The sequence below is a fragment of the Zootermopsis nevadensis genome, unplaced genomic scaffold (assembly GCF_977971745.1).
Source record: "Zootermopsis nevadensis isolate Lab colony 2312 unplaced genomic scaffold, Znev_1.0 Znev_ptg000025l, whole genome shotgun sequence".
NCBI classification, from domain to species: domain Eukaryota; kingdom Metazoa; phylum Arthropoda; class Insecta; order Blattodea; family Termopsidae; genus Zootermopsis; species Zootermopsis nevadensis.
In genome coordinates, this window is record NW_028259157.1 from 7117340 (window position 1) to 7130362 (window position 13023).

Genomic DNA, 13023 nt, shown 5'->3' on the forward strand with positions numbered 1-13023 from the left:
ATTTCTGGAAGGATAATGTGAAAGTGAATACCCACACATTAAAAATACACAAAAGTAATTTTAATTAAATTCTACCCAGCGGAACGGCAGTTGTGGCAAGAAACTTAAGCTAAACGTACGAAGTAAATAATAACAAAAATTACCTTGACTGCACCCGGTCTGCTACTTCAAAAATCCCTGCTAATCTGAGTCACGTAACTGACTACACTGCAAATTATTAACCGTCAATATTTTATATTCTTGCATTTCTAATACCACAAGCTTTGCTGTCAGCGAAATGAGTCCCTGTAAGGTTTTGTGTACACTTAATAGGTATTAGACGATACACAGACTACGAGGGCTGTATTCTGCTACAACATACTATTATATTTATAACAAAGTAAATATTTTACAAAGTATAATGATTTTTTAACCGGCTGCTTCGTAGTGCAGAATGATAGACGACAGGACAATTATGAATGATAAATACGATCAGAAAGTTTTCAATATTGGTTTTCTGCGCTATAACACCGCGTAAACTCTTAATTAGATACAATCATTTCGGAGAAAATACTATTTTCATCTTCAGTTCTGAAGATGGAGGCATTATGTTCCCCGAGACATTGGTTTCTACCTACAAGTCACCCTGTATTCTAAGCCAGACGACCAACATCGGTAATGCTACCGCAGGCTAAAATACCAAATTATAGGCAGTTTAAATGTTGCATATATACACGTAGTTTTGAAGTTCAAGGAAATGTAAAACAATAGGTATATGCATTCGCGGGGGAAGTAGAAACCGGATCACTGGAAAATTGATGCTACTCCTGGAACAGTTTGACATTTGAGAGGGGTTCTGTTATCGAAAATTACATCGGACACTCAACACACTGAATTTGCTGCACAAACTGGTACAAAAGTTACGATAGTGAAATATTCCACAAAAAATTATAAAAACGATTTTACAATTACCTATTAATTTTTACTTTATTTATGGTTTATTTTACGACACTGTCAACAGCTGAAATTCTATAGCTTCCTCGAATGATACAATTATTGGTGATGGAAGGGACGTAGAGAGAAGAGTTTGGGCCTGATTTAAGGTATTATCCTGCTATTTGCCAGTCTTCGATTGTAGAACTTAAACAAGGACTTCTGGGCAATAAAGCACTCAATCGCGATCTTCAGTGGTCCGTTTATGCTTGCGAATGATGGTGTGTTGTTTTGTTTCAGGTGTCTAATATGTTCATCATGAGTCTGGCCGCTGCTGACATAACAGTTGGAGGCATCGTTATGCCCATTAGCTCCGTGTATGCGCTCACCGGTAAGACATTGAAGATGTGAATGGCACAAGACACTATTTCTCATACTTTCATGATAAATTTATTCCACTGTTGGAAGTACAAGGTTAAACATAACGTAGCAAAACCTTAATTTATAAAGTGCCGGTAAACTTCAGTATGCTACTAGTTTATTGATTTCCAATACAGCAATTACAGGACTTTAAAGAATCTATAAAAAAAACGTGTTTTTATCTTTGCGAGTAGTATTAACCACTTTCTCAATGTCGGACCTTTACATTTGCAATCCAAGAGAATTTATGGAGAAATAAATTACTGCGATATTCGATACTCTGAACGTTCTTGTCTTAATGAAAATCTGTCGCGTAGTTCAAACAAGTCAAGAGCTCAGAAATGCTTTGTGGGTGCAACTGGCTGAATTACTGTATTTGCAGACACTGAACTAGGGCTAGGTAATCTACGGCACACGTATCACAGGATACACGCAAAGAAATTCTAAATGGAACTCTGATCAAAGCTACTGAATGACAAAAGTATTAAAAACAACAGAAGATTAGCAAAAAAAAAAAAAAAAATGTGTAAAAGTGCTTCGATTAATTTCACGTCTATGAGCGCTGTTTGACTAAATAATTGACCACGTAAGATTTAGAAGTGTATTTTTTGGTTTTTAACTTCGAATTTAATACAGATATTTTATCAATTATCACATGTCGGAAAAATCTCCTATTGAACGACCTCAACATTAGTTGAAAAATACTAACAAATTTAAATAAAGATAATTTAATCAGACCAACACTGAAGTAAGTTAACTCCCAAATACAAATGAGATTTCAGGTTTTCACGGCTGCAAGAATAAATTCTGGGCTGCAGCGTCGTGTAGTCTGGTGGACGTTCACTGAAGTTTCAGATGTGTTTGCAGCCTCCATCATCAGGGTGCTTCATCGCCCTGAAGATGGAAGCAGCAGAAACTCGTTATCACACAATTATAAAACATAAACACTTCAAATACATTTTAGATTACAAGATCTCTACGTCCTTCGGAACCCATATGGAGGCTTGCACACTTTAAATACTCAGATACACTTATTAAGGACTCCGAAATTTAATTACATTAAGCAGCACTACTCTAATAAATTAAATATAAAAATAAGTATACAAACAAAACTGTTTACACTATAAATGACACTAGTACCAAATGCGTTTCGACCTCAAGAGGTCATCATCAGTGGCAAAAACGGGGAAAAAAGAAAGAATGTGGTTTTAAACAGATCATAAAGGTGAGTTCTTTACAAAACCATATTAATTAACACTTCACTGGATGCTGGTTTCACAGGAGTTGATGTATTGTATTCTGCACTTAGCTATTAGTCCACTGATCTGGTGGCCGTTTTTTTAATAAATTAAGTTTAATCTTTTCTTTAAAATCCGTAAACATCTAATGAACACATCCACTAGATTCACACTTCTTCTCTAACATATTCCGAATGAAAGCTACTTTATCGTTGCCAACTATTGTGATACATAACATTCTTTGTAGCCTACCACAGTAAGATCAAATCACGACACTGAACTTCTCATTGTCATATATTCATCATTCTCAGAAAATCGGATGGGGTGGGGAAACAAAATGAACATACGCAAAGACTACTCGCATTATTCTCCACATTTTTTTAAATTCGCTTATTTCAGGCAAACAAACGATCCAACTGCTGGCTTTTTAGTTACGCCGACCCCCTCCGAAGGTATTTGACCTGACAGCAGCTAAATCACCCTTATTTTCAGGACTTCCATCTATGTCTTCACCAGTTATACGAAAACTCTGCGTCATTACACACACGGTGGAAATGTCTATCGCGAACATTAGAAAAAGACCTGGAAAATCAACTAATTTGAACGTCAAAAATTTCTCAACTTAATATCTCAAAATTGAAAGTAAATTAGTTCAAAGTCACGCCACCTTCCCTACCTTGCAAACAACGTTATAAGTAATATACGCGTAGTTCCAAAACTTTATCAATATGCAGAACTACACAAAGTTTGACCGCCTTAATGCCTCGCTAACTGAACGACTAAAGATAACTTGTTACATCTTATGGAGCACAAAGCAGTTCAGAGTCTAACATTTGATATCGATCATGAATCTTCACAAAGCCCAAGGGAGACAGCTTCGTGTCAGAGTTGATATTTCAGAAAAAATATATCAAACTAAACATAAGGAATAAAGTGAACAACTGACAGCCAAACATTCTTTAAGTCAATAAAAATAGCATACCTTTCGCTGTCATATTATAACAAGACAAAAGCCGTAAACTTCTTTTCACTGCCAAATTTGATTTTACCCAACAGTCTCAAAAATTGAAATTCTTCCGCTCTCAAATTCGGCTATAACGGCAGAAATCTTAAATTGTGAAAGTTAAGAATATTCACACGTGGCCGAGTACAAAGATTGCTGACTTTAAAAGCCTCTACACACTGAGTTTCTAAAAAGGATATAGTTTAGGATATTTTATTGAGTTCATTATGTTTGTCTTTTAATAATAACAGTAAAAAGTACAAGAATTCATCTACAGAATAATATCAGGCCTACAGATACTTCATGCAATTTATATTTCCTAAGGAACGCATATCAATTTGTTTTTGTTTTTTATTTTTTGATTCTCAAATCAGTACTCATATAACAAAATTTACAACCCGCAACTGCGTTTCTCAACATTTCTGGTACCACAAACCACCTCCCCTAAACTATCTCACACATTTTGATTAAAATGAATGGAAACTAATTACGAGTAAAATATAGATGGGAGGTATACTTTATTTTTTCATAAAAATGTTACGAAAAGAAACTTACAGCAAAACAGTATCGAAGAGAACAAAAATGTAGGATCTACTCCACACAAGTTGCAGACCCCCGGTTAAAAGAAAACCGAACTATGAGGTCTCTGACCATAACTACGTGAAGCAATGGTGAGACCTTATATAATCTCAAAACTGCAGTTACACACCCGGTAGAGGAGAAAGAAATGTTAAAATCGTCTAAAAATGGGGCAAAGATCTTAAACAAAGAATTTGATAGGAATGTAAAGTAATTTCTTACACGTAACACCTTCATACTTCAATTAAATGTTTAATTTGTGAAGTAGACTCGTCGTTTACTGTGGGAATATGTCAACGTCAAATACAGTTATATTCACTATCAGAGCATAACTAACAGTCATATCTATGTGTTCGTGGTACTTGTGTCTGTACCGAATGACATCCGGGTCTTGAAAGTAGCAGACACATTTATTAAAATACTTCGTTATAAACTACACATAAATCGTAGATGGTTTCACTCTCAGGTAAAGTGAAGTTGAATAATTCAAAATTATGCATTTTTAACTGTCTCGTGTTTGTTTTTAGTCAATTTTACTTGTAATTAAATTTTAGCCTGCTTCTGATTTTATTGGCTATTCTTTTAAAGTCTGTAACCATCCTCTCATCGCCCGTGTTTAGAAAGATAAACATTATTAGTCTAGTAATATGTGAGTCAGGATTTTGAATAGTTTCCTTAACATTGATTTGCGTATGACAAAATCGTTTGGGTGTTCTGGAGTAGAAATTACATCTGAAGACCAGTGCACAAGGTACTTGCGAGGCTCGGGGTAGTGTTTGTGTTCTCCTCCCCCATAATATGCAGCCTCTTCTGTCCGCAAATTCTACCAGGGTAGACTGCCCCTATTATGCTATTCTGTGTAACTGCTATTCCTTCCTTTTCAGAATTTACAGTTTTCTTTGTCCGTTACATTCCATTCATCTCATCACATTTCCGACATAATGCTCTACTTTCGTCACACTCTCAAGTTTCATGAGCAGCTCACTCCCTCATATCCATAATGATAGCAGGATTTAGCCAATAGAGCCTCTGGATAATCAGTTCAAACATCAGTCTGAAAGCGTTTTAATAGATCGGCTTCAGCATAATAAATGTACTTTGTTACGGACATTGTCAATATTCGTACACAACAGAAGATTAGTTGGTTGTATATTGAATTCATGCAACAAATTCCTCAGGTTAATCAACACATTTCCGTCAGTGCTAAGTTCGATAATTAATATTTTTTAAACAGATTAGGTAACTTATAAATCTTAACATTTACTCAAAAGTCTGCGTCGGTCCGCGAGTTCCGTGCGGTTTCAGCTTTAAAAACCGCCGCTAACACGAATTGCCCGATTGGTGGCCGTCCAGTTTTATGAAACAACAGATCTGCGGACTCGCGACAAAGTGGCCTCGCGGTCTGAGGTGTGGTGGGTCCTGGTCACTCTGACATTGGGATTGTGGGACCGAATCCCACTCGAGACATCGATATTTTTGTCCGTGCCTCTATGTGCTATATTGTTCTGTGTAGGTGGATACTCTGCGACAGTCCGCCTCCGCGTTCAATGAAAACTACCAAATGTCGAAGAAGTAATTAATAAAGATTGGAAGACCGTCAATACAACCCATGTATTACATTTCACATTTACACAAGATAATGGGTTCAAAAACTGGTAGGAACATTTTCCAGAAAGACCAAGACCTATACATGTATCACAATACTGATGTAGGTTATGAAATTCTCACCCATTCATTCACAGACCATCTTCCCATCTTCCTTTCCTTACAAAAGTGCAACCAAAGGAACAAGTGGCGAAAATTATTACGCTCTTCTAGGTTCTGGCACCGTATAGACTCGTCGGTGACTGGCAAATTTTCGGAGAAAGATGTTTCTTTGAAATTTTGGTCCCTACCGACGAGTCTCAACAGCGCCAGAACCCATGAGATTAGATTAACCATCTTTACCGTCGTGAAAACCTCAAATCTCACACGTGGCGAATGAATTGTAAGGATATTTCAACTTAGTTTCTAAAAAAATCATGGCAAAATCCCCAAAGTCTGCAGAAATGCAGATATCTGACATGAGCGTTTGTGTTCCCGCAGGTCAATGGGTGCTCGGTCTCCCAGTGTGCCAGTTCTGGTTGTCGGCAGACTACACAGCATCCACAGCGTCAATCTTGAACCTGTTCATCCTGAGCATGGACCGGTACTGGTCCATCACGTCTCCACTGCGGTATTTGAGGCGTCGCACTAAAAAAAGAGCTCTAATCATGATTGGCTTGGTGTGGGTCGGGTCAGCTCTTTGGATCTTACCAATAATCGGTTGGCATTACATCGAGTCGGGAGGAGAACGCATGTATCCCTCCACCGTGTGCGAAACAGAATTTGCAAGTAATGTTGCCTTCAAAGTGACTGCTGCTTGCCTCAACTTCTATATCCCCACATTATTCATGGTATATTTATATGGACGTATATTCTTCGAGATTAAGAAACGAAGTCGCTTCGATCTAGGACAGTGCAACCACAGCAGTAGACTAGAACTTGGCGCCAGTGCCGTATGGGGCACTGATTCAATTGCCGAAGATCAACCTCCAAACCATTTAAGCTCGAAGTCTACAACATTTACAAAGAAAGACGTCATGGCCGGAGAGACGCATCAGTTCCGTAACCTGACTGTGTTCTCATACAAACTTGAAGGCACTCAAAGCCAAGGACTCGTCCATTTCGAAGGAGTTACTGTCAACGTGGAATATGTAGAACTTGCTACAGCACCAACAGATGTCAAACAGAAAACTGGGAAGCAAATTCGCGAGAATTCTGCCGGCAGCCAATATCGACGCACGTTCGTGCACAAGAACGCAGCCAAAAGACGCAGTAACGATTCCGATTCCACAATTTTGCAGAAGGAAAAGAAAGCAGCTCTTCAACTGGGAGTGATCATGAGCGCGTTCATTCTCTGTTGGCTACCTTACTTTGTCTTGTTCATGGTTATAGCTTTCTGTAGTGACTGTGTAAATCCTATCGTCCACACTGCTACAATATGGCTTGGATACATCAACTCCACACTGAACCCAATTCTGTACCCTCTTTGTAACACAAACTTTAAAAGAGCCTTTAAGAAAATGCTAGGATTTGGCAGCAAGGATCCAAATGGCCTGATATCAATGGCGAGCCGGGTAGGAGCCAGACAGTCAAACCAATTACAACGAACATTAAATAATGATCAATATCTTCACTATCGTTAACAAATCAATCAATAGCTGTTACATTTTAAAAATGTCAGCGATCTAGTGTGCAAATAATGAAGTACAAGAAAATTGCGGGAATAATATTGTTTAAATAAAAACAAATCATGGAGTTTCATCACAAACGATGGACGAATGAACAGGAAAAGAGAGATATGGTAACTGTGGACCAAATCTGATATGTACCCTAAGGTATGATAACTGCGGACCAAAATCGATCATATAAATTATATGACAACAGAACTACATACTATTACAAACAGCCTCTATCTGTGATCATTCAGCCCATTTGGAAAGACGAAAACTGACAGACACCTAAACTAGGGTTAAACTTATTTATTGAAATATAGACGACAAAATGTATCGTATTTAATATTAATAAATGTATTAATAACGTACATCACACAGCTAATGATTTGGAATCCCACAGGAATGTTAGTACACCATAAAAATTCGTAATGACATAGGTTCCAAAGCGGATTAATTTAATATAACAGAACGCAGTTCAGCGTACCGACTCTAATCCTACACGACTAACTAGCTCAGCAGGAAGATTCTTATTTCAGATAAATGATAGGACTGTGGCTTAAAACTAGACAACGAACCACTCCCACTGTGATTATTACCAATTCGTATTTGGTAAATTCATCCATACCTTAAAAAAAGTAAGAATTAGGAAGTACAACTAGCCTGTAGGAGCATGCATCTTTTACTGATTGGAAATAAGTTGGCTGAAACAAATCATCTATCAAAATAATACCACACTCTCAGTGGTATTTTATCATCATTATATTGCAAGTACCACTGCTGGAAAGAAATAGATACAAAATCCACTGCATGCAGATTTCTGTAGACAACATAATATTTGTAGCAACAAAATACAGTGCTGTCTTCTGGGTTGTAGAGCCATGTAGTGTGGTAGAAGTTTACCGACGTTTCAGAGGTCTTTGCTGACTCCATCATTAGGGCGATGATCGCTACAGGCCTGAGACGCATTGTCAATCAAACAACGAAAGTATTCTAAAATAATGCCCTCCATTTTTAACATCCTACGTAAATACGTACATACATTAATTTAAAAAAACTCAAGCACGGTTTAATTTGTTTTTTGCCTGTAAAGTCTACGCAATAAAAGAAAATATGAAAGCGGACTGAGAGATTATAAGTTCTATAAGGAAAATTGTGGTAAGGTTTTATTAGATAAAATGAATAATATGGACATATTGAAACAACTAATGATTCATCTCAGTTTATAATTCGTTGAACACAACAGATTAAACTGAAAACCCTAGACTACATTAAACGATAAACTCATTAATTTCAGACGTAAAGTCACTAGAATGAGAGAGCATACCACAAACAATGCCTCTGTGGGAGGTGGCGTACACTCAGACGAAAGAAAAGGAGACCAATAAAAATATCATAAGAATACATACAAAAACCAAAAATCAAGCACTAAGTATATATTGCGCCGAAGTAATACTAACTAAACTACTTATTGGGACTGGGAATGTAAAGTAAATGGATTTCTGTAACTTTTCCTTTCTCTGTTATCTACAGCACAAGATGACTCGAGCGATTAGTACCTAGGACATACCTGGTTCAAACCCCCATAAGGAACACTGATGATCGGGATGGAGGTGTTTCATCGTTTTCCTCAGTCCTTCAGGCAATTACTAGGACAATGCCCTGAAATAAGTGGCTTCCTTCGCAAACCGTTCAAATTCACCGAACGTCATCACCCCAGCACATTGTTCGATCGAGGCTAAATAACAACTGCAGTTAATACAGTTTCATTAAAAATCCCCCTATCCAATGAGACTCGTGCATGCACGTCTTCTCTAATGGGTCCACTACATAGCAGACATTTTCGTCGCGCTTTTCCACAGTTCCTGTTACATCAATAACTGGTATGACGTAACATTCCATACAAGGCATGGTTTACTTTATACGCGGAGAATCTCACATTTAAGCTCCTTTTTAGATTCCTTTTTACAGCATTTCAGTCGGTTCGAATAGTAACATCAATCAAGAAGAATATTTCCTCTTTTATGTTTTCCATCTTTTATCCGGTTTGTTTGTCAGAACCTCTCTGTCCTGTCTGCGCTGAATGCTTCCAAATTAATGTTTTGCGTTATTCTGTTCGCACACTGAATCCGAGTGTTCCGTTGTTGAAATACCTTACATAAGAAAATTCCTCTTCTGGGTTGTTCCGCCGCGTAGTCTGGTAGAAGTAAACCGACGTTTCAAAGGTGCTTGCTGCCTCCATCACCAAGGCGAACACCTCTGAAACGGTGCAACAACACTAAAGAAGACAGTATTCTTCATATTCGCTGCCGCGAGAACCAGAAATCTCACATAGCCTACATAAGTTTTCTCGCCTACATTGTATGCATATTGTTATCCATACATAACTATATTATCATTATCATCATTTATTGTTATATTTTTATCAGCCTGTCATAGACTCTTTGCATCTCGCCAAAACTCTAATAAAGTAATTGAATTATTATTATTATCATTATGTACAGTCAAATACTAAAATGTACACAAACCAGACTTCATAATTTACACTCTTAAAAAATATGTTTATGGTGAAAAAATCAATTAGAATGAAGTTGTGGGAGAATTTAATATATACTTTTATGATACACGATTGTAGAATTCCTGGCACAACTTTCACTTCCGACAAATTAATTCCTTTTTTTTAATATAGTTTGTCCTGTTTTCAACGAAGGACATTACTAATATTATACGAAGATTCTTGATTTTACAAAATCAATAAATTTTTAAAAAGCACGCATAAGCGCATTTCACTAACATGTCGGACGTATCTGTGCTTATAATTGTGAATAAGGAAGCACTGTGAAATTTTTGGATCATCAACATACCGTAGAATAATTACACATAAAGTTTGCTAAAATTAAATCTTGAACTGAACTGAATGCGGCAGCAAATAACGTGGAACTGAAGACAAGATAGAGATAGACTTACGTGAGGAATATTAAACTTGGTCTGACATTAATTATAATTAAATTTACGGTGCACAACATGAGAAATGTACTTATTGCAATAGCAAACTATTTTTCTATGAAGGATTTTTTACTTTGTCCAGATAAAATACATTTGTACTTAATTCAAAGACAACAGAAATGCTTAAAATAATCACATATCTTCCATACATATAAACTGCAATTATTGTCCAATAATTCAACTACTTCGACTCCCAACTAATTCAATCCCACATATGTCAAACTAGCTAACTACACCGAAACTGGCTTACGTCCAACAGACGTCAAACTATCCCAACGAGTTAATCAATAAAATGCCTCCCTGACATAGCTCCATTGAAAATCATGCTAGACAGAAATAGGCAGATAAATTAAGTAGTACTCATACAAATGGTAAAGTGTAAAGTTCACCATAGTAAAGTCTGTGAAGATCAGAATTAAGTTAACATCGTAAAGCAAGTCCTTGTTACAAGAATAAATATGCAATGGATGATGAAATCTGAAATAATCTCGAATAGCCACCCACATGAAGAAGCACACAAGTCATCTTCCTGCAGCTTATATTGGTACGAGTACATACAGACTGATTAAAATAATTATTTATTTATTTATTTAACAATTTTCTGAAGTTCATAAGTTTTATGGGACCAAATGGGAGGATAATGATGAATGATAAATTATAAAGGACATGGAAGGAGACGGCCGTGGCCTTTTTAAAACATTTACCAGCATCTGTCTTAATAAAATGAAAAAATTCCGGCCGATTTGAATTCGGGGACTCTCGAATAAAAAGCAGAAATGCTAACTAAAATTCTTAAACACAATGTTAGGTGACGTTGAATTCGGCTTAGTTTTATAATACACAGTGTTTGGTTAGTCACACATTTAACGGATACAAGAACTTCAAAATAAATAAAACTGTTTTACGAGCAATCGAAATTGTTAAACAGAAAAAGTTAAAGCCCACACAATTTATAAATAAAAACCTTTCGAAAAACACAACATTTCTCTAAATGATCCTATAAGACACTTGTACCATTACAAGAAACTTATTAAGTATAATTCAAATTAATTAATTTTCCTTCCGCTTACTTCCAAATTATGAAAGTAAAAAAGACAACGAAGCCAGGTGGGCAGGAATGATCCGAGGGCATTGCTGTTTTCAAAGTAAAAATATGTTGCTGTTATTCCACCGAAGTATTAAGACAAACTTTCGAACTAAATACATTTGTCTTCGTTCAGCTTTTCTTTGTGAAATTTAAAGGAATTGCAGCAATAACACGTAAGTACTTCTGAGTACAAAATCTTACGTCGTTCCTTTATTAATATCTTATCGTTTACCGGGTGGACGGCATCAGGCGTCGCGGCGCGCAACTCATCTGTTTCTCTCTCACTAAAAGTACAGTCGGATTTCTTACACGTGGCCGTTGTAAACACGACGCGCCTTATATTTGTGTGAGACCAATAACAGGCGTAAGGAATTACAGGGGTGTGAGAGTTAGTTCAGCTGCAACTAAACTACATAATTAACCCAACGGACCTACCCTTTTCCTCACTTCTCATCAGACGCCGCACAGCGGACACGTCCAAAAATTCGAACTGTGCATACGAGTAACAACGAGCAGTATATTTTTCAGTGTCTGACAGAAAGTCATCTGTCTCCCTCACAAATTTATCTCTCCAAAGAAACCGATTTTTCCAGTACAGTGGTTTTAAATTCGAGAATGATTTTATAGTTAGGCTAGTCAATTTTGAGACAAAATTAAGTCGGTTTACGCTTTCGTACATCTGCTTTGAACTGTTAACAGATACGTTATTGTATATGTCCATTTATTTTACCCTGACAAATATAACGTGCTTAATTAAAGCTGTTTGTTAGTTATGATGATTAAAACCACATGAATAATTTACGAATATGCTACGCTGTCACTTCAGTCTTCAACACATATGAACCTAACAAATGTTGAAAATATTTCATTTTCACAAACAATAATCCGTTGAATCAGTTGGCTGGGTTAGACTAGTATGGAAAAATGTAACCAATTACTTCACTAGGTCAACTGAGAGGAAATGTTTCATAAACTTAGCTTTAATAATATACTAAAATGTGTTTAGACCGGTAAAAATTAAGCATTTACTGTTACAACAAAGTCTTTCTAGAGCTCTTCTTCTGTGAGTTTCACAAGCAATATGATACGTTATTTTAATTAAATTATACGAAAATATAATATGATCAAATCTTGATCACGTTATGGTTTCTCTTGGCCTTCTCTATTCCGTCAAGGTTTGAATTAGGACACGACATATTTTGAACGGATGCCCATCAGAATGACAAAAATAAAATGAAGTTTTAATATTACATGAAGAGGTATTATTCATCGTGATCTAATCTTAGAAGAGTTTATGAAGAAATATATTACGTACATGTTCCAACAAAGTTATGAAATAGACAAATAAACAGAGAAAAATGGATTTTAAAGTGGATGAGCCCGTTTCAAGCACATCAGGTTTTACAACTCATTTTCTTAAGATTTATTAAGTTATTTAACGACGTTGTTTCGACAACATAAGCTACACAGTGTCGAATGAGATGGGAGGATGATTATAAACGGCAAATAAGAAAGCCATCGTGA

At 36.5% G+C, this 13023-nt stretch overlaps 1 protein-coding gene and 1 long non-coding RNA gene across 2 annotated transcripts in view; both read left to right on the forward strand.

Annotated features, from left to right (window-relative positions):
- Positions 1–7777, forward strand: part of LOC110831377 (histamine H1 receptor) — a 59205-nt gene extending 51428 nt beyond the window's left edge. Inside the window, exons 2-3 of the mRNA XM_022067294.2 lie at positions 1213–1303; positions 6238–7777. Coding sequence (XP_021922986.1) covers positions 1213–1303; positions 6238–7379 — 1233 coding nt within the window. The 3' untranslated portion in view covers positions 7380–7777. The remainder of the gene's footprint in view (positions 1–1212; positions 1304–6237) is intronic.
- LOC147872633 (uncharacterized) overlaps positions 1–13023 on the forward strand; it is a 421094-nt gene that overhangs the window by 65083 nt on the left and 342988 nt on the right. The gene's annotated exons all lie outside the window — the stretch shown is intronic.